This window comes from Parasteatoda tepidariorum, chromosome 12 (assembly GCF_982258835.1).
Source record: "Parasteatoda tepidariorum strain Cologne lab strain chromosome 12, Ptep-v5.0, whole genome shotgun sequence".
Lineage (NCBI taxonomy): Eukaryota > Metazoa > Arthropoda > Arachnida > Araneae > Theridiidae > Parasteatoda > Parasteatoda tepidariorum.
This window is the reverse complement of record NC_141766.1, coordinates 18,776,876-18,799,917: the sequence shown is the minus strand read 5'-3', so window position 1 is coordinate 18,799,917 and position 23,042 is coordinate 18,776,876. Positions and strand designations below refer to the sequence as shown.

Here is a 23,042-nt window from a genome sequence, read left to right as displayed (position 1 = left end):
TTATAAGTTTTGATGCAGCTCACCATTTTATAATTGCAACAAAAAAATATCTCTTAACATACTATATACATTGACATCTTTTCCTTGAAAGACTAATATACACATTCCACAAAAATCTAAACTACAAAATAGTAACATTTTAAATAAGACAAATTAAGTATAATGCTTACTATCATTACGGAGAGGAGTCACTATTTAAAATATGAACATTTTAACATAATTTTTTCAAAAATATTGTTTTTCCACTGAATTATTAAAAATAGATATTGAATAAAGTGCTTGTAAAAAATAACTTTTGTCCATTGACTAAAACTAAATTTAAAGGTTTAACATATTTTAATATATGCATGGATCATGGATGAAAAACTTCAGCAACAACAGGTTACATCCATATTCAGCATGATTGAGTTTACATTTCTGTCCTTTAGAAACATGTTAAGTGATCAAATTAATTTACAAACAATTAGTATATATGTATGTTTTCCAAGCAGTGGCTCATAACTTGATACTGTGTCAAAGTTATCAAACAAACTACAATAAGCAACTTGTATAGCATGTTATACGAATAACGTCAAGTTAAGGCAGATTTGTCAGGTCAAGAGTTCAACAAATACTAAAATTTCTCAGGATTTTTATTTTAAATTTAAAATTATGACAATATTTTGTTAACAATTACATAATGTAGCAATTTTTAACACTGATGCAAGTAAACATAAATACAAAAATTAGAAGTAGATAAAGATTAAAATTTCTCTTTTTCTTCAAATATCAACTTATTAGCTAGAAATAGACTTCAACTACTACAAATTTTCTGCAGCTTCAGAAAATATTTTTCCTCGTGGTAGCAAGAAGGGTTACGTATTTTTACTTTAATAAATTAGAATTTAGAAAACTTTGTTGATCACAAAACATAAGTAATTTATAATTAAGTAAAACAAAAGTAACAGATATGTAAGTTCAAATAGACAAATGTTTAAGTTCTAATAAATTTTCAAAAAAATCTGCTTTAGTTCATTAACACTGAAAAGAATAATTCTTAACCATCTCAAATAGTTGGTCTCTGAATAGATCTGAAGTAAATTTTTGGAGGTCTATTAATTCCATGCTACCGTTTCATTATTAGAATGAAAACAAGTACATATTTGGTTTATTGTCATAAAGAATTTTCCTGTATAATACACATACTCTGTAAGCTGAAAAATACTGTTGCACTCTGCTAGGGATTAAAGCCAGGGTTGAAAGGACAGACATATTTTAAATCTTTTGCATTTTAACTTTCAATGCACTGAAGTTGGAGTATTTCTGCTTATTTGATTAACTTGTGTTTAAAAAATAAAACTTGAAGTGTTTCGTAAAAAAATTACCATATCATAAGACAATACAGGTTGGAAAAAAAAACACTGGTATGTGTATATATGTATAGTTTTATACAAATAAAGTTAATCTGTAAACAAATTTAGTAAGAAAATTAATAAATGTTAAAATTTTGGTCACTAAAAATAAATAGAAGCTTTGCATAAATAATAATGGTTAAAATAATATATTACAATAAATATCTACAATCTAATAAAAGAATGCATTGTTAACAAATTTTAAAATAAAACTAAAAAAACATTGCATCTCTTTAGAAAATTTTACACAATAATGATTAAAACTTGACTACAATCCTACGGTAAAATTCATTGCCAAAATAATTCACACAAACATTTACAAATAGATTTGGAAGAATAAGCAAAATAAAAGCAATTCACACAAACACAGGAATGCATGAAAAGATACATTGCCTTAATATTTATATAAATATATCATACATATTTATAAATCTAAAAATAAAGGAACTTCAAAGATGACTGCACATCATTCAAAAATTTGCAAGTATTTTGAAAATAATAAGAGCAAATCATCTTGCAATTTATATTCAAAAGCAATTACATAAAGCTTCACATAAATATTGGCTCTCATAATAAAGTAATGAGCTCAATGACGATGATTGTTACTGGCATGATGCAAGTGTACAACTGTTCATTTAATACAAAATAAAATTTTTCTTTAAGTGGTCCTGTAGCATGGATTAAGTCCACTTAGCTTGAAATTCTTTATGGTCACCTTAGTCAGGTACATTTATTAGTTCCTCTTGCTTTTTTCTGGCAGAGAGCATCACAGAAATAAAATGCAATCATTTGCTTGGGAAATTTACTTCAATCAACATGGTCTTGAAATATAAGTCTCGCATAACCAGGACTTCCCGAGAGAGGGGTTGCACAGAAAGGACAAGCAGCGTGAAATCCATTGGTACCATGCGGAATGGGAACTGATGCCCAATACCTAAAAAATATTAAACAACTATAATCTGACTTTTGATTACCAGATTATAGGAGATAGCTGCAATTTAAAAAATATGGTCCCAACAGTGAGGTCAAGAGAGTGGTTAAAAGTTTGGGTCCCTCAATGCTAATTTTGCTTTTTATATATTCTGCTGATTTTGGGAATTTTCTAAGCAAATTAAAACATTTTTACTCACAATTATAAATCTAACTTATCAAAAAATAATTCAATAGTTTATTATTGGACTTTTAAAGAGGGTAAAAAAAAATATTTTAATTGCAAGGTATACTAATTTTTACATTATTTTAAACTATAATTTCAAATGACAAAATACAAAATTGGTTGAATAGTTTAAGTCATATGATGTGAAAAAAGCCATATTTTTAAAGTTTTATTTATCAAGAACTAAATTCCAACAAAATGCATTCAAATTTTGCTATTTAAAATTACAGTTTAAAATGATGCAAAATTAAAAAATTTTACTCTTTTTTAATAAAATAATTAAAAATTATCTTTAACATGGAATTATCTCTGGATAAATGAATTTTACAATTATGAGCAAAAAGTTAGATTTTTTTTAAAAACTTCTCGATATGCAGTAAGTAAAATTAACATTAAAGCACCTAAACTTTTGACAGCTCTTCAGATATAACGATTAATACTATATTTTTCAGATTGCAGCACCCCCTCCCCCATATTTTGATGGTCAAAAATCTAAATTAATTAAAAAAAAGGATAATTATTCAGAAGAACACTATTTTTATGTTTGGTGCTTTTTCTTCACACTGATGGAAACTTATTTCAGACATAAGAAAGGGAAAAGAAAAAAGCCTGTAAAATACCAATCAGCTTAAATCAAGATATAAAAAATAAAAAAGAATGTAAAACTATTTTGAACAAAAAGAAAACTTTTAACTATTTAACATTTATTTGATTCTTTTTTAAATTATTATGTACATTGACGGCTCAAGAAAGTATTGAGCTTTATAAATAAATCATGAGCAAAAAGAAGAAAATAATAAAAGTAAAACAAAATAATGATGAAACATTAAACAAAAAAGACAATTAACATAATATTTTCTTTCAATATTTTCCCTTTCCTTATGTTTAGAAAGTAGAAATTCCACTAAAAGTTGGGAGAATCTCCTGAGTGTTATTTGTACAAAAATAAGGCACATGATAAAAGTTATTCTTTGATTAACACCAATAAATGTAAATAGTTTCATACTTTATTTTAACTACATTTCCTCTCTGATATGATTACATTCCCTACCATTTATTGTTCATCTTTTTATAGTTATTTTAACTCATTATTGGGATAGCATCTATATTTAAAATGTGTAATATTTCTATAACTGTTCCTTTACACCCAAAACTAAATAGTCCTAACAGAAAAGGCACGAAAAATATAGGACATTTTAAAAACTAAGTTGCAAGTAACAGATTTTGAACAAAAATGAATATATGGAAGCTATGAGATTTTTCACACCAGATTTATTATAGTTTAGAAAGTTTCAAGAAAATACATTGTGTTTACATAAATATCAGGTGTGGTTAATTTTATTTAAAATGTGACTTCATCATTTTTTGAATTTTTCTTTCTGAATTTCTGTTTTGTTTTTTTTAAAGAAAAAATGACTGTGATGGGGACTTAATGAGGATTGGAACATGGCAGCTCAACTAAAATGTGAAACTTTTATAACAAGTAATTGAAATAGACGTTAGAATTATTTAACTTCAATCTCAATAACAGATTACTGCAAGGTATCCGCTAAATCTACGAGTTTTTAAACCCTTGCCATCTACCAAACACTTTCCATGATTTACACTGGTTAATACATTATTAGGCATTACAATCGAAAAAAGAGAGAGATCAAAATGAGCGAACTTCTTTCCCAAAAACTATTTTGTCTTATCTGCACTTTATTTTAATAAGCCAATTTAAACAAAAGCAATAAAAAAAGACTGAACCATTAAACTGGAAAAAAAAATAATAACTCAGCAATTAACAGTAACAAACATAAAAATTAAAACATAGATTTAATACAATTTTATAATATCTTTTAAGAACATTTACAAAGCTAATTTTTTTTATCTAACAAAAGTCAAATATGCTATTTTCAAAAGGTTAATTCTAAGGCCTATGTTGATTTAATTTCAAAGAAACAAAAGCATCAACATCATTCCATGTACTATCAAATTACTATAAATATATTTAAAAAGTGGAAATAAATTTTTTTTTCTAACATTAAAATAAAATATTAATTCTTGAAACTGAAATCATTTTGAAAATTAGGTATTACTAAAATTTTTAATATTTATCAGGTTCAAAGAATTTTGGTTTAGTTAATTTTTTATTTCAATACAACAAATATAATTTTAATATAAATTATGTATAAAATAAAATATATCAACTATATGATAATTAAACTATATTGTATTAAGAACAAGAACACTCTCTCTTACAACTAAACACAAAAACTTTAAACCAACTTATCTTTATTTTGAGTTCTTTCTTTTTAAACACTTTGTTTATGTTATAAAAAATTTCTAAATATTTGATATAAATACGAAATTTTTAAAAATATGTACCATAAAAGAGTGACGCTTATATCAAATAGAGAATAAATAGGAAAATAATGTTAAATAAAAATATTTTAAGTCTTATTTTGATTATATCAAATAAAATCAAAATAAAATACAAATTTTAAAAAATAAATTTCTAATCTCAAATAGAAAAAATTTGTATTTACTTAAAAAGTTTTAAAAACAAAACCAGCACTGTCAAAAATTAGTCTAACAAAAATTTTATTGTTTTAAATATTTTACGTTCACATTCTGAATATAATAAATTATTTATGTAAATAATCGCGATGTGCAATTTTATAATTACATGAATACAAATCACAAGTATTTTTAAATCACATCACAATATGCGATATTTTAATTTGCGCAAATACAAAGTGCGATATCTGATTTTAAAATCGCATGGGTATAAATCACGTCGTGACATTTATAAATATTGTGATTGAAAATATCAATCTGTGATTTTTATATCATGTCAATACAAATCATGATTTGAGATTTTCTTAAAATCGCACGTATATGGATTAGGCCGTGTGACTTTAAAGTCACATGGATACAAATCGCGATGTGTGTTTTTTAGATGCCACAAGTAGCACTATGATTTTTAAAATGCACTAATACAGATTACGATGCATAATTTTTAAAATGGCACAAATGTGGTTCACAAGTAGTAAAATTTAGATCTCACAAATATTGACCAAGTCCTAGGATTTTTTTTTTATCTCGCATGAATGTGGATCAAGATATGTGATTTTTAAATCATCTAAATACAAATAGTGATGTTAAGATTTTAAATCGCACATATACGGATCACACTGTGCAAGCTCTAAATCACACTTAAACGGATTATGATGACTAATTTTTAAATTACACTAATACAAATTGCGATGTATAAATTTTTTCAGGGATCTGTCCAGACATTTAGTGAAAGGTCCGTTTTTGTAAAATTGTGAAAAAATTACTCATAATTTGTGAATATAAAATAAACGTTAAATCACATTCTTTCAACCAGGGTCCGCTTTTGTGAATTTGTGCAAATAGGGTCCGTTATTGCAAAAAAAAAATTTTTTCAAGGAGTTTTTAAATTGTAAAGACATACAAGATTATGCTCAACACTTTAAAATTATATTTAAAAAAATCAAGTTTTAAAAAATAAGCAGCAATTGCAGCTACTAAATTAGAGATGCAACATACAAATATTTGGTATTTAGCCTAATACTGCTAAACGCAGAATATTCATTTCGGACGAATAAAGGAAGAAGCGTCTGCGGAAGACAAAATTTAGTTCGTTTGCATCTGTCTTTCTCCCCACCCCCTTCCTGGGAAGGGTTTATTTGATTAATAAAACAATAATGAAGATAAACAAATTTGTGAAGGGTCCGATTAAAAGATAAATTATTTTGTGAAGGGTCCGTTTTTAAAATAAAATATTTTGTGAAGGGTCCGTTTTTAAGTTAAAATATTTTGTGAAGGGTCCGTTTTTAAGTTAAAATATTTTGTGAAGGGTCCGTTTTTATGAAAAGATATTTTGTGAAGGTATTGATATTTCCCCCTGTTTTTAAACTACTCATATCCAGATCGTGATGAGGGATCGGACTAATGCAGATCACAATGGTGATTTTTTAATTATGTAAATACAAATTGCGATGTGCGAATCGCACAAATACGGAATATGAACTGAGAGTTTCCATGAAATTTTATAACTCACTTAACAGTTTTTTCAGTCGCCATATGGCCGCATGGATTAAAGGCAAAGTTTGGTGGCCCACAATCAACATAAAATGATGGCTCTATTCCCATAGTTAGTTTTACCACAGGACCAATAAGCAGGCACATCGGGCATTGACGAGAATTAGGAGAATCTTTATCTTGACGCCAATCATGCAAACCTTGAACGTGCCCACATATAAGATAAACATACGGCTGTTTATCACTGGATGTTAAAGTTGATTTTCGTGGAATGACAAGAGTATTCAAACCAACAGGACATTGTGGACGCCCAGCATTAAGTTCATCGACTTTTTCCTCCAATAAGTGTTTTGTCTGTAAAACAAATAAAGCATACAATATGTTTAGTCACAAATATTACTAAGTAGGGAATCAAAAAATATAAAATCAGCACTGGCTAATCACAGGGTGCATAGCCAAATTTTTCAACAAAAAATAAGCACCTTTAGGAAACTTAAAAAATATTTTTACGCACTTTTTAAAAATAAAATCTTAATAAGGATATGCACACTAAAAAGAAATTTTCCTTCCTATTGCAGAAAGTTCTTTATAGATGTATATAGGGTAGTGTGTGTATATATATATAACGTCGTTGCCGAGTGGAAGGATTAAAACAGGTCTTAGGCCGGGAAGGAGGGTACAAAATTTATTTATTAATTATTAGACAGAGCAGTCATGAGAAAGTGTAAAAGTGAACACGAAAAGTTGCGCTCCTCGGTTATATGTTAGGGAAAATCTTGCAAAGTAAAATCCGTAAAATGTCTTAATTTAGGGAAATCTTAGTAGTTGCTATTGGTTTATGAAATAGATCGAGCATTTCCCACACAGAGCAAAGGGAAAAATGTCCTGCTTTTAATTAAATGCATACTTGTGCCAAAAATAGATTTAAGGACAGGATGTGGCTTTTAAAAGTGTGAGAAAGTATTTCGATTAGAATAATTAATTAGGATAACATAAAAAGATTAATAGAAGCTTTTTATGTTACATATATATAAACTACCCTACATTGATGGAAGAGGCACTAAGTTTTTGACACTTTTTAAATTTTTCAAGAAATACTTAAAGGATTATTTTGTAATTTTAGGGATGTTTATTTCATGCGACTAGCAATAAAATTTTAAACTTTCAGGAGGTTTGGTTCACAAATTTTATTTTGTTTCATAAGTCATAATTTAATAACAAATGATAATAGCCTTACAATCGTCCAGAAACTAAACTTTGATTGCATAGAGAAAGAAAACATTCGTTTTTTCTTTTTTTTTTTAATACCTGTAAGTAAAATATTGTCTTAGAATTTTATTATTGTTTTCAAACCAATAAATCTTAAGTCATTTTCAATTTTAAAAATTATTAAAACAAAGCCTGCGCTTAATTTTACTTTAAATCATCGGTCTTAAGTCAATCCATTTTTATTATTATAATTAAAAAGTTAAGCAATGCTATTAATGTTATAAAAGCATTTTTTTAGAATTGACATTTTCTTTTGTTTTAGTTCATTTCTTTTATTAATTTTTTTTTGTTGATTGATTAAAGATTTCTGATTGTGTAGCTTTGATTGAAAAAAAATATTAACGTATGTTATGTCGCAATGTCTAACATTGTCTTATATCGCCCAGTCCTAATGTTTATGTATTGCTATGTTTGAGAGAAAATAAAGATTACGTCTTCTCTTGTCTTTATTTCTTATCCCCAAGCTTACAATTTCCTAAGAAATCCCCACAAATCATTTAAACTAAAGGTGTTGTAGTGTTCAGAATTTTAATACAAAGCAAAAAGTAAGGCTTTGGGAGGTTGAAGTAGATTTTTTCTTTCTTTTTGCCAGATGTACTTGAAATGTTCTTACTATGCAGATAAACTTTAAGACTGTCAAAAAGAACCTTTATCTACAGAGATCTCCGAAATTAAACGACTTGGCAAAAAATTTAATGCTGAATAGTTATATACAATTAAAAAAGGATTTTTCCAAGAAATATCAATTTCTGAAAAGTTCATCTTTAAAACTTTTTTCAACTAAGTCTTTCAATTATGATTTCATATCATTGATGATACAATGTTTATGCTAGATTGCAAACTATGACATTAATAATATTTTTTTACTTATTATCACAAATACAGAGTTTATTTCTCAGTTCGTTGCAATTATGGAACTAGATTTTGTATTAAATTTATTCAGCCTATGTCCTAAATACATTTTTAAAAAAATTCTCTTTTTATTATTATTAATGTCTAGGTTTAACATAATTTAAAAATCAAACATTCATTGCAAATGGAGATTTTAATAATTTATACATACTTATAAAAAATAAATATTGAAATCTTTTAAACTTTTATTTCTTTTCTTTTGTTTATTTTGCAAAAATATCCATTGTTAACAAAAACCACAGTACACAAAAGTTAAAAAGGAATTAATAGCTAATAGCAAGTTGCACTTACAGGGGATTTGGTAAGCCCTTCAGCAGATCTCCACAACAAAGTTGCCCCACAAAGATCAATTAAAGTTCCATCTTGAAGAATATTTGTATCATCATCTATCTAAAGTAATTTTAATAAAAACAATTAAAAGTTAGTCAGGCTAAATGCTACTATTATTAATTTTAGAACAGAATAGATTGAAATGTGACTAAAGGTAAAAAGAAAAATGTTATAGAAAAGGGCATCAATGTATTAGTGGAAGAAATGACCATATCTATAGGATTTTTGAGGAAATAATATAAAATGAAAAAAAGAAGAAACAGATAAGATAAGAATAATTATTTACAGATAAAACCGCTAAGATAAACCTTAGTAAAATTCTTTATACTAACTACCAGAATGCTTTCAGCATTAACACTAAAAAAAAAATGTTCCAAAATGAAAATCTAATTAATAGTTATAGTTCGTTTCTTCAAGAATAGCTTCATCATTAGCACAGAATATGTCCGATCACACGAACAAGATTCAGGGGAAATTCAGGAAGCCCTTGGAAAATATTTGGCCCAATAAAAAAAAAAAGGCTGCTAAAAAGTTCTTTATTGTAAAAAAAGGTCAATTTACAGAATTTTTTGATTCCGTTTAACAATTCCAATTTACAGATCTATTTTATGACATTGCTACTGATTTACACGTGGTTTTTAAAATACCAATGTATTTATTAAGAAACGAGAAATTCGAACTCTGCATTTGAATTGTCAGCTTTTGCCTCATGTACTGGAATTGTGCAGATACTACATTCAGATCCAGGAAACGAGATGGCCACTTAAGGGATATAACTTCATTTGCATTCATCAAGGATTTAGTTGAACACCAAGTATAGACTGCTGCATTATCCTGTTGGAATGTCCAGTCTCCAGATGTTAGTAAAGGAGCAACACGCAATTAAAAATATTTCCCAATATATAATGATACATAACTGAATTAATTTTAGTTTGTATAAATATAATTGGAGTTGTACCGTCTGATGCAAAAGCGGTCCAAATCATAATTTACCCCCACCAAATTGACGTTCAGAAAATAAGTGTGGTTCATTTCTTAACTCGCGCAAAAAGTAGCGACAATTACCTGGTCTATCCAAATTAAACTTCTTTTCGTCAGAAAAGACACTCCAATTCGTACCTTTCTTAAAATGTTTCTTTGCAAATGCTAAATGAGTGTCTTTGTGCAATTTAGTAAGCGGAGATTTTCCTTTAATATTTTCAAATTGAATGTTCAAATTTAATTGAAATATTTATTAAATAATTTCTAACCATGCAGCTGCTGCATGGTAACTACATTTCCTTTTTAATTTGAACAGAAGACATCTATCATGACAAGCAAAGCCTCCAGATTTGTCTTTCTTGCCTTGATGATTTTTTTTTTTTTTTACCTTCCAATACGCTGTTTACTGCCAGAGGTTTCAAAATTTCTGAGGCGACTATTTATTGCATCCTTGGACCTTCCTATTTTACTTGGAATTTGAGAGCCATATCAGCCTATTTCTTTAAAAGCTAAAATTCTACCCTGCCCTTGAGTTCCCTTTAGCACTATATTACGCGGGCAAACTACTAAAAACTTTTATTCAACTCAGATTTGCTTGTACTGGAGCAAACTGCTTTCTCACCTGCTTTATGCCTGAAAATTACGTAATTAGTATAGACTTTATATTTTTTTCCCATGATAATGCCAATTTTGGTCGATTTTCCAGTAGTTATCAAATGAACTACACGGTTTGTAAAGTCTTGATGTCTTAATACTATATTATTTTGTTCGGCAAACTTCACTGGTTACTTAAAGGAAAATTCAAGTTACTTTTCAGCTAAAAAATAGGGACACATTACATTTCTTCTTGAAAAATAAATAAACATAAGTTTTTGGTGGTTTCAATCTAGCCTTTAGAAAATTAAATCTTAGAAAAATTATTATTATTATTTTAATCATTAGATTAAATTCAAGTTTTCAGGTTAAGATAAATTAATGAGATCCAATTCACACCCTGTTTGCAATTGAAATAGTTTATACCTTCATGCCCTTTTGTGGAGCTGATCTGCTTTCCCGAAGTGCATAGACACCACCACCTACGGACACTTCTCTCCATATGCCAGGCTCTGAGCCACCGCAAAATGTGCCTCTAGGATGCATAATAAGGATACCATTTGTTGTTAAACCATCTATTTCACCATTTTGTTGCCATTTTGTGGCTTTTTCCTAAATACATGGCAATTGAAAATTTCACATTACTAAAACTCACTAACTAAGAAAAAAATTACTAATGCTATTAATTCTATACTTACTCCCAGAAAAATATTTCTAGATGAATCAAATCCAGCAGCATATACACGAGCTGTATATGTTGGACTCCTGTGGATAAGGATTCGGCAAGCAAACCGGGAAATTGTACTTTGGCTTACTTTCCCTTCTCCTGTTTTATCACCAGGTACAGTGTCCATCACAACGAAGTCAATAGGGCTCTCAGAAGATCTTCCAATCTTAGATACAATTTTTTTAGTTAGATTAATTAGAAATACTTCTTTATCTTTTGTAGTCAACAAACATATGAAAGAAATTACTAGTCCCTTTACAATGCATATTTTAAAATACAACGGTGACACTTGTGCGACCCAATTAAATGGAGTCGCAGCCCACAAGATGGCAGATAATTGGAAGACCCTGATTCAAGATGAGCCAATCATAGGCTACTTGTAGGAACCTTGGGATGTCAAGAAAAGTGGAGTCCACTCTGTGTGGAAACCATTCATAGAGAAAGATACAATTGCCTGCCAACTGGACAAAATAAGAAAATGATTCTGAAAAAGGGTGGGGTAGATTTTTTTGTTTTGTTCCAACACTGATTTAACAATAATTTGATCTTCTGAAGAAAAGGAAATGATAAAGGTGTTCCTTTATTCTCTATAACTCCCTTTCATTTGAAACAAGTTTTGAACATTCATCAGTTTAGTTTTTCTTATTTCTTTTTTAGTGAATAAAATTTTAAATTCAAATGATCTTTTAAAATTGCATGTTCATTGAAAAAGTATGTTCTAAATAAACAAAAAAAAAATCAGTATTATCAGATCAAAATGCAAAAAATCAGGACAAATAAGGAAAGAATATTTTTATTAGGTACATATCAGGACAACTATGAAACTCGAAATTATAAATCAGGTCGATTTGAATAGAAAAATATTATTTGAAAAACACTTGAAGTAATGAGATGTAAATCATGTGAGTATTAACTGTAAATTGTGACACCTATTATGTAAATGTTGTTAATATGAACTTTGCTATGAGACTGACAATTTGAAAAAAATAAAAGAGTGAAGGACTAAATTTTGCCTATTAGTGTTAAAATTATATGACAAGTTAACAGAAATTATAAAAACAAAATCTTCGATATTACTAAAATTAAAACAGCAAACATCTTCCAAATGGATTGAAGGTATTGGTAAAATTGCACTGTTGTAGATTAAAAAAAAAGGTTAAAATATTCACCAAAGAGCATATAAAATATTTTGTTTTGGAATTGTAACAATCTTGCCAATGACTGAAATAACAATAAATAAACTCGTAATGGCAAATTTTGACTGTAACACATCTGCTGCTGCTGCTGCCCTCACACCAGTACATGATAGTGACGTGCTGGTGTGAGGTCAGCAGCAAACATGCTAATGAAAGCAAAATACTGTATATCCCTTTTAAAAGAGATAAATTCAGAGAGATTTTTGTTAATTTGTATCTCATTCTTTATAACACATCAATATCTCGCAATCAACATCCGATGATGATGTCCCACTCTATTAGTTGACCCTCTAATTTTCATAAAATTTTCAGGATTAGAAAAGTAATCTAATACAATATATATGTGTGTGTAACATAATTATAGATATATGTATACATAGATATATGTAACATAATTATAATTTCTAAATTGCTATCAATGTCAATAAACTAGTCAAGCCTAGTACAAACAAAATCAATAAGATTTTACAGTTCCCTATGCTCATGGTAGTAAGCAATTAGTGGTTCATGTTAGAGAGATTAATGGATGTAACTGAGGTTAGAACCTATTAATCCTTACTTTATACTATTACTTTATTATTATACTTTATACTTATACTCTACATGCGCTACTCTTCTCTTTACTTATAAGTATTTATATGTCACCTTGTTCTGGTATTATCTATTAGAAGTTAGACATTATAAATGAAATATGTTACCTGAAACATATCTGTTTCATCATCTGGCATATATTCAACAATAACAGCTTGATTTCGACTTAGTGTGTACGATATAGAATGTTGTTTGCTGTCTAAAATTGCCTAAGAACAATACATTATAAAAAGATTTAAAAATTTAAAATTCAAACTTAAGCATTTTAAAATAAGTATCTAAGAAATAAATGATAAAATACCTTTGATGATTGAGGAGTTTTGACAACATAATGTTGCGATTTCTTAACTCCGTTAGAAACTGGACGTTTACAAAGAACAAATTTGCTTCGTCGCCTTCCTTTCTCCCCTTGAGGCAGCGTGCCATTATACCTATCAAAAACATCATTCCACGCATGTAATATTTATTACAGAAAAGTAAAAATGTAGATATATACACATATTATTCAAAAAATTCAATAATTTTAAAATTCCTGTAAAACCAACAAAAAGTGTAAAATAAACTATAATTTGTAAATAAATTGTTGGGAACATATATTTACAAAAAAATTAAATACAGTGTTTCCTTGTGAAGAATTTATAAAATGAAAACTTTTTCATTTGATAGCAAAAAATTTCGATTAGCTAATTTTGTGACTTTTATTTAATGTCAAGGCTATTTTAATCCCCTGACGTGATTCTATCTATCAGTTCACTATCTGCTTCCGATGTTTTTCATCATCGCTCAGTCATCTAATGAATGACTCAACCATCTATGTAACAGGCATTGTGAAAAATACCTGTTTTGGAAGAAATTGGAACAGCCAGGGTTGATCAATATAAGATAGTAACTTCCATCTCTATTCCTCAATTAAAAATTTTTTTTTAAAAAAAAAGCATAATTTGTAATCTAAATGGAAATATAAATATTACATACCCTAAAATAACTAGTTCGCCATAAGTTAACAAAGGATCTCGCTTTAAGAGATGACAATCATTACGGCTGTGATCAGGATCATGATGTGGAGTTGATGGGCCAGAGCTGCCACTAGATTTATCTAGAGATGAGCTTCCATGAATCTTTGGTTGATTAGGACTGGTATTTTCAGCCCTGAAAAAAGATAAATCAAACATGTAAACAAAATACTTTAAAAAAAATTCGTTAATAGAAAAAATAAAAGACAAAAGTAATTGTAAATAAACAATATTAACAAAAAATACAATTAATAATCTGTTAACAAACCCTTCATAGAATTTTTCTTCCAATGTGGACCCTTTAAAAAACAGTTTAAAATTAAAACGGACAAAATATTTAATCACGCATACGGACGGTATATTTCTGATTTTAATTAATCATAGGCTAAAGAAACATTCTGAATTGTTCCTTTTCCGTTGATTTTATTTAAGTCCTATTTTACTTAGCTCATAACTATTCATGTCTTTTAATGAGATCTTTTGAATTGGTCTCCTTTTTTCCTACCTTATATTGCAGTGGCAAGGGTCTGTTAAGAAGAAATTTGAGTTCGCTAACGGACTCTTCATAAAATATATACCCTTCACAAAGTAATTTTTCTTTTAATCGGATCCTTCACAAATTTGTTCTTTTTCATTATTGTTGATAATAGAATAAACACTTCCCAGGGGCAGGGTTGCCACAGTAAAAAATGAACAAAAATAGTTGCCTAAAACTATAAAAATAGTTGCCTGAACAGGAGCAAAAATTTATCAAAAATAGTAGCCAAATAATTAAAATTAATTGTAGCTTAATTGTCAAATACTATGATAAGGACTGGTTGATGTCAGAAATTTTAAATCGTGATAAATCGTCCGTTAGACATCGCGATTTAGCATATGTTCAGAAATTACCTATGGGAAATCAATCAAAAATAAATAAAAAGGAATAAATCTATTACAAAAGAAAATATTAATTCTAAACATATTCTACTATAATATCAATATCATTGCTTAACTTTTCAATTAAAATAATAAAGAATAAATGTAAAAATATTTTTACTTATTTATTATTATTTTCGTTTTTCAAAATAAAATTGACTAAAGATTTATTTCTTTAAAAATGACACTGACTATCTAACAGATTATAAGACAAACAAGTATTGAAAGAATTTTAATAAAATTTAAAAAAGAAAAATCTTTAAGTACTAATGTTAAATTATTAAAAAGCGTCCAAACATTACTAAACTCTTTATTTAATTTTTAAAAAAAATTTTGTTTTTTAACTTATAGCCAAATTTTTTTAAAACTTTGTTTTCAGTTTCTCAAAAATAAAAGCAAATTAAACAAAGGTAAGCTTTATTTTAATTTTTTTATAAATAAAAACAACTGAACATTTATTGGTTTAAAAATAATCAAATTATTATATTTACCTACATTAAATAAACTTGAAAAAAACTAACTTTTTATAACAAAATTAAGTAAAAAATACCCCTATGAAATTGTATCGCTTAAAATGAAAAATAATAATTGAAAAAAACCAATGAAGAAACTTTTTTAATTTATATTTTCTTTTCATTGATCTATAGAGTTCAGAACGAAAGTTTAAGATAACAGCGATTGTGCAGCAATCACAAAGTAACAGTAGGTCTACGAAAAATGAGTATGAGTATAAAAATAACTTCGCTAAGAGTAAAAAAGTCTCCCAATAGTCGCCTATTCCTGAAAATAGTTGCTTTTTTTAGCCTTTTCAGGCAAAAAAAGTCGCCATAGGCCGAAAATAGTATCAAATAGTCGCATTTTAGTAGCCTGTGGCAACCCTGCAGGCGGAAAAAATGATGAATGTAAACAAATTAAGTTTGGTCCTCAGCAGACGCTTCTTCCATTATTCGTCCAAAATTAATATTCTGCGTTCAGCAGTATAGGCTAAATACTAAATATTTGTATGTTGTTAATAAATACTAAATATTTGTATCTCTAATTTAGAAGCAGCAATTGCTAACTATTTTTGAAAATCTAATTTTTTTCATTATAATTTTACAGTGTTGAGCATAATCTTACATCTATTCACAATTTAAAAACTCCCTGAAAAAGATTTTTTCAATAACAGGACGCTATGGATGGCGTTTTTAATATAAAACTTATATTATAAATAAAAACAATAACAATCTCGAGCTCAATACCTGCTCTAGTTCCGGTTAGAAAGTTTGCAACTGCTTACTACAACTTATTCTGCAAGGCGATATTTTCCAACGGATAATTCTTTTTTCAATAAAAGAAGTAAATTAGATCATTTCTGAGCTCAAATCTGCTGTATTTCGTAAGATATTTATGTTATTAAGTAATTCTGGTGAGTTTGAAGTGAAAATTTGCTTCAGTTATTTATAGACATATTGTTAAAAAAGGTGACATGTTTGCTAGACTTTGTATAACTCACTTTTTTAGCAGTCCTGATGTGGCCTCTTTCCATTTGTTTATTACTGTTTGTTCTTGTTGCAAGCTGTGCACCATCTTACGTTGGTGTAACAATCATTAGCATTGTAAACAAAAGTAATAAAATACCACGTTTGCAAGAATCTCAAAGCACAATGATCAAGTTGTGAGCCAAATGGCTTTAAAATACACCGGAAGTATAGGCAGTATGGAGCTTACAGCATTCCCTAGTGTAGAAAACACCATCCATTTGCACAAATTCATAAAAGCAGGACCCTGGTTGAAAGAATGTGACTTAACCTTCATTTTATATTCACAAATTACGAGTAATTTTTTCCCAATTTTACAAAAACAGGACCTTTCACAAAATATCTGGACAGACCCCTGAGTGGGCTTCCGTAGAAATACTAGATATTTTTTTTCACATATCACCAGAGGTTTTCTTTTTTTAATTGTTGCATAGTAAGCATTATTAAAGCAATGTTTCAAAATGAAAACAAATGAAATGGAATTTTAAAATACAAACACCCACAACTGCTTTTGCAGTTCATTTTAGATCATTTCCTGATTCAAGTTTACATTGTGTACATATATATTTTAGTCTAGCTTCAAAAGAAAATAGATAAAAAAGAGAGCATATCTGAGCGATTTTTATTGATAAAAGGCACCTATCTTCTGAGTTAATCACTAAGTAGGGTTGAAAAAAGATACTTTTTTTCTTGCAATAGACCGTACTAACTTTGTTTTTAAACTACAATTATAAGCAACAACTGTTTTTAGTTTCCAAGCATCATTGGATCACTAGAATTCCCTCATTTCAATATTTGTTCATTTAAAAAACAGAGATTATTTAAATAACGATTGTATGCGCATACAAGAGGAGATAACGATTCCGCTCTTTTTACAACATTCCTTTAATTAAATATCAAATGTCGAAATTCTTAATGTTAATAGTATAATACTTTAATATCAATCTTAGTAATTCACATACATAGGCCAGGAAGTAATACGTCGAAGGTACATATCACCATTAGAAAGGGCCGTTCTAACATTACTGTAAAACATCGAATTATAATTATATGAAACTACTTACTGTTTTTCGTTATCAGGCATCCTCGGATCACATTGAATTCATTCAATTCAATATTTGTTCATTTAAGAAACAGAAGTTACTTAACAAAAGATTGCATGCGTAGATATACAATCAAAGATACCAATTCCGCTCAATTAACAACAGTCCTTTTATTAAGAAATAAATGCTGAGAATTCCATTACAGCATTATTTACATGTCTCAACCTTTTAAACTTAAAAATTATAGTAACTCTTAGTAAAAGATAGGGAGCAAAAAATAATATTTACAAATCATTTAGTTAAATTATTTTAAAACTACAATTATATTTCTCTTTAATAAAAATCATTCAAAAATTACACAATAGTTACAAAAAATTCATAAGCAAAGATTTCTAAAGAAATTGCAGTGATAACCACCCATCTTCAAAACACAAATAAATAAATATTTGGGGCTCTGCTGTTGAATGGATGACCGTGTTAAGCTGAGCGCAGATGGCGCTGAAGTCGAACTTCGCTGTGAGACTTCCGGGTTACTATTTCCAACTAATTTTTACACCCAAGCTTGAAAAAAAGCATCATCCAATTTTATTATACTTGGTTTAGGGGTTTATAGAATGTTTAGGTTCTATTTGGAAGAATTTTGTTTTTAACAAATTGTTCAATTTCTTAACATTTATAACGAGATATTTTCTGTCGAATCCTTTTTTCTTTTTTTTAAAGTTAAATTTGTGTATGTATTCGATTATTTATATTGATTTATGAGTATTTGCCATATTTATAGAACTCTGAACTAGAGAAAATATAATTATAGAACTCTGGAAAAAATATCATCATTTTCCCCCTTATATATTAGCAAGAGAACTTAAATTAATCAAAATTAAAAGACCAAAGGCTTTAATGTATCCGGTGATTTAGTTCTTTATTCTGCTTGGGATTGAACTTAAATCGATCTTTTAGTTCTGTTACTATTGCAACATGCACAACTTTTTAAATAGCTATGAAATTTTCTTTTAAATTATTTAGAACTAAGGCGTAATGCTTGTCCCAGATGTCTCACTTTTGTCATTACTTTAGTAGCATATTTTGAAGTTTTAAATATCTTACTAAAAAGTAAATAATGTTAAATAATTGTAAAACTGTTAAAGAATAATTTTAAATATTTATAAAATGCATCGTATTATTTTAATATAAAATTACTTTATAATAAAAGAATATAGCTTTAACGAAATGTTTAAGTGCATAGCATTTCAAGGCACTACCAAGAAAGGATTATTCAAAACAGAATAACAAGAAATTTACAGAAGAAACAAGGAATATACAGATAATATGTATTTTTTGAATTATGCTCTTGAGCACTAAATAAATCTGAATCTTAAGAAACCAAAGTGATTTTCTGACCAATAAGAATAAGCAAAAAATGAAACGTTCTGAGACCATTACGTTATATCGAACGACTTATGCTGGTTACAAAATTGGTTAGGTTTCTTAAATTTTAAGATCTGTTTAATTTTTCGATTAAAAGTTATATAATATTAAAATCTTCCATGAAAATTTTTAAAAGATTTTCTGCAAAGTATAAACTTTTAAATTTTGCTCAATGGCAAAATTTTATAAACTTCTATTCCAATGGAAGAGTTTGATCACCTTTTTGGTTGCTAAACAACTGAGTCGAGACTTATAACTTATATAAGTGGTTTACGTCCTAGTAATTGCAATTAATATTTAATTGTAGCCTGACTATTGCTGAACGGAAGACTGAATTTCACAGTATGGAAGGGACTAGAAGCAACACTTTTTTGATTAAGAAACGTAACCAGATTTGAATTCTGTCTTTAAGGACATAGCAGAAAGATGTGTATGTTATCTGCTTTATATTCTGTAAAATATTTGTTTAGTAAAATTCTTTAGGCGCAAACTCTATTTGTAGTTGTGAATTATTGCTGTGAATTTTTAAGCATGCATTATTACTTTGCAAATTGTGCATTTATTGTATGCTTATTTTTCATAAATAATTTGTTTAACCAAGTATTTTTAAAATTTTTCTTTCCTGATTCTTAAATTTTCTGGCAAGCTTCTTATCTAATGTTAAATCGAAGAAACCTTAAAAAGATTTTTCTTTATTTTAACTCTCAAATATATATTTGAAAGTATGTCATAAAACTACGTAGTGTTTGAATTTATTTTGATAAATTACTCAGTGAGAGGGATAAGACAAATGTTAAAAAGATTATTTTTAATAGTTTTTGCTAAATTTAAGACTAATCTGCAATAAAAAGATTATGTCAGTTTATTCTTTGCTATTTAAGGAAATCGGACTTTTAAAATTGTTTTAATGAAAGTTAAGCAAAATCTGGTTTAAAAGATAAGTTTTCAAAACGTTTGGGTAAGTAAAACCTTGGGCTTTACTTGTACTCTACCATCGATGGTATATGGGTGATTCTCACGAAACATGACAATTCGGACCAAAATATTTCTTCAAATTTAAGGTCTTCAAAATAATCAAAAAATTTTTTTTGTATATTTCTTTAGCTACACTTATTAATATCTTATAGACAGCAGTGTAGTTTATTGACATTTGCTCGAGAAAAAAAATAAAATAGAATTTCACCAAATCTTGAATGCCAGGGAAATGACATATTACCTTAGAAGTTTAAAAAACAGTCACTTTAAGTTAATAGTAAGTAACTCAATTTAAGCCTTTATGTTAGATGAACCATAAATTGCTTAAATTAATTCTTTTTATCCACTGTAGAAAGAAACAAAAAAAAATTTTGTTGCTGATATGTGCAGAATAAAATTGTGTATAATAATCAATCATTAAATAAATAAATAACTTTGATTACATCCAAGAATATAGCAATCATACATAAACTTGGTATTAGGGTAATATTTGCTTTCCCTCTTTACAGTATTGACAGTTAAAAAGAATTTCTGGTAACACTTCAATGTCCTGGCATTCATAAGCCAGGAAAATGACAGCCAGGATAATGACAAATTCGCCCTTTTATAGCATATAACTTTGCCTTAATTTAATATTTTGGCCGAAGACGTTTATATTCTGAAGAAAGCAACAGTATTTCTTAAAATAACTCAGATAAATCTATGTAGTTTTTGTTATTAATGATTTCAAGAAGCCAGGAAAATGACAGCATAAAAACCAACTCACCTTGAAAAATTTTTTGAAATAGATTTTGAGCCAGAAAATTGGTTCTTTATTCATGCAACGTAAAAGAGGAAAAAAACATATTAGATACCCTCCTATCTGAACATGTCTTATGTTCAGATAGGAGGGTATCTAATCAATCTATTAACATAAGATATTGATTCCTGGCCCTTTCTGTTTTGGTTATAAATATCACTAAATAAAACTGGTTATAAATATCACTAAATAAAAGTAGCCAGGAAAATGATAGATTTTCATGGGACAAACAAATTATTGGCAGAAAAAATTATTTTAAACGAAGTTTTAGTAAACAATACCCTCTGCGTATATTCTAGAAATGCTTACATAGGATAAGATAAAAAAATTAGATTTTGAAAAATGGATGGAAAGTTTTGAAGTTGTTATTATTGGAAATATTGTTTGGGACATGCCAGTAAAATGATATTTTGATATACAATTAAATTTTTTAAGTGTACAAAACAGTCAATGCTAGTGCAAAGTCATTTTAAATGCTAACAACAATGCTATTTATTAATTTTTTTAAAAAAAAAGTTCTTTTAGTATTATAGTATTAGATCTTAGAGCAAGGGACAGTGAATTGTCATGTTTCGCGAGAATCACCCATATAAAACTGTGACATCCCAGATTCAAGTACTATCAGATTCTTATCCTGTTCCGAATTTGGAGTTTGTTTGTAATTTTGTAAAGTATTATGATATATATACTGCAATATTTTATATGTAGTTAAGTATCAAACTCTTTAACTGTTAAACTTGCATTATATTTAAATCTTGGTTTTTCTAAGTAGTGTCTTGGATAGTTCGAAATAAATATTGTTTAATTTTAATTGTGTTTAAGTTTAGTTGAAATTTTTTCTTATAATGACATAAATTTTTAAGTCCCATCAATTTTATTGACAGGCTATTTAAGAAGCCATTTGAGTTTTATTTAATATTTATTCCGTAAAGACTTTACGTCAGGTTTTAACTGTTATTCATATAACACCTTAATAACTTTTTTAAATGAAATTTTTATATTTGTTTCATCTCAAATTATGTAATGGATAGTTTGTTTTTCTTTCAGAATTATTAGTCACTTCTATTGGAATCTTCACCTGTATTTTACTGCTTGAAAATGAGCCTCAGATCCAACGAGTTGAATTAGGACTACTCTATACAGGTGAAGAACTCTTTATATTTTGTGGAATGGTTTTAGTTTGAGCATTTTTCTCATTAATTCCATACACATTGTAAATATTCATCTATACTGATTCAGATATTTTAGATCTTTACTTTTAGCTTAATTTTTTTATTGAATAGTCTTAACAGTTTTCCGAACATCATGATATAAATAAAAGAATTTTATTTAAATTTTGGAGCATTCCTGTCAAGGAACAAACAGATTTTAATAAATTTTAACTTTTCTATTTATTCTTTAATCCTTCTCCGCTAACTCTAATGTGTCAAAATTCCAATAAATATTGGTTAAATCAAATACTGTTAGATGCACAAATATATTATAATATAAGTTACAGGCATATATAGAGAACTTCTCCAGGCAAGCAGATTTCCTACGCACTAGACACACAGATTTTTCTCATCGAATAGTAAAAATCTCGACGAAAGTCTTTCCTGACCGAAAATTTGAATTCTAATTAAGATTTTGAGGTACTTTTTATAGTCATCAAGAAGAATGTAAGATTTTAACTCTGCTAAGACATTCTTTTCCATTTCAAGTTATCCTTCAGGCTAGTATAATTAAAGACATCGGTCAATCACTGTCTTTAGAATTCTTTGTGTAAGTGTTAATTTTGCCAAACTTATCCAAATTTTGATTGTTGATACAATTAGAAGAAACTAGCCTTATTTTTGAAAGTGTTTTTTGTAAAATTCAATGCCTTCAAACTAAGCACATTCATTGTAATTCCTTATTAGCGTGTTTTCACAAGATTCAACTTTAAGATAACTAGGGAGCGATTCTAAAAAGCGATAATCTCAAAATTTTTGCCTGGTTCCATTTTTATTTGTCTTTCATTTTTGCGAAACTTTAAAAATATTTAATAAAATTAAATAATCTTTGAAGCACTTTTAAATAATTATTATAAAAATTTTAAAAATTTAAAAATATATTTTAAAAATATATTTTAAAAATTTTGTTGAATTGAAAGAGATAAAAACGTTAAAAT

At 27.9% G+C, this 23,042-nt stretch overlaps 1 protein-coding gene across 2 annotated transcripts; it reads right to left on the bottom strand.

The window, feature by feature from the left end:
* Positions 1–279: 279 nt before the first annotated feature.
* Pli (E3 ubiquitin-protein ligase pellino) lies at positions 280–18,150 on the bottom strand. Of its 2 annotated transcripts, XM_016060562.4 has the most exons (9): positions 17,716–18,134; positions 14,176–14,349; positions 13,502–13,631; positions 13,308–13,409; positions 11,385–11,579; positions 11,113–11,298; positions 9,073–9,171; positions 6,620–6,954; positions 280–2,325 (listed from the first exon to the last, which is right to left on the bottom strand). In XM_016060562.4, exons 1-9 carry the CDS (start codon positions 17,733–17,735, stop codon positions 2,199–2,201), a joined length of 1,368 nt encoding a protein of 455 aa, XP_015916048.1. In that variant the 5' UTR covers positions 17,736–18,134; the 3' UTR covers positions 280–2,198. The 2 variants fall into 2 exon arrangements, with proteins under 2 accessions (XP_015916048.1, XP_042903307.1); XM_043047373.3 differs by lacking the exon at positions 11,113–11,298 and having other exon boundaries at positions 726–2,325; positions 17,716–18,150.
* Positions 18,151–23,042: the final 4,892 nt, after the last annotated feature.

Coding starts and splice junctions, on each gene's coding strand:
- Pli (XM_016060562.4), bottom strand. CDS start 17,735: ATGCCTGATAACGAAAAACA. Junction 13,410..13,501: donor AAACTCCTCAATCATCAAAG/GTATTTTATCAT, acceptor TATTGTTCTTAG/GCAATTTTAGACAGCAAACA. Junction 11,580..13,307: donor ATGAAACAGATATGTTTCAG/GTAACATATTTC, acceptor ATTGTATCTAAG/ATTGGAAGATCTTCTGAGAG.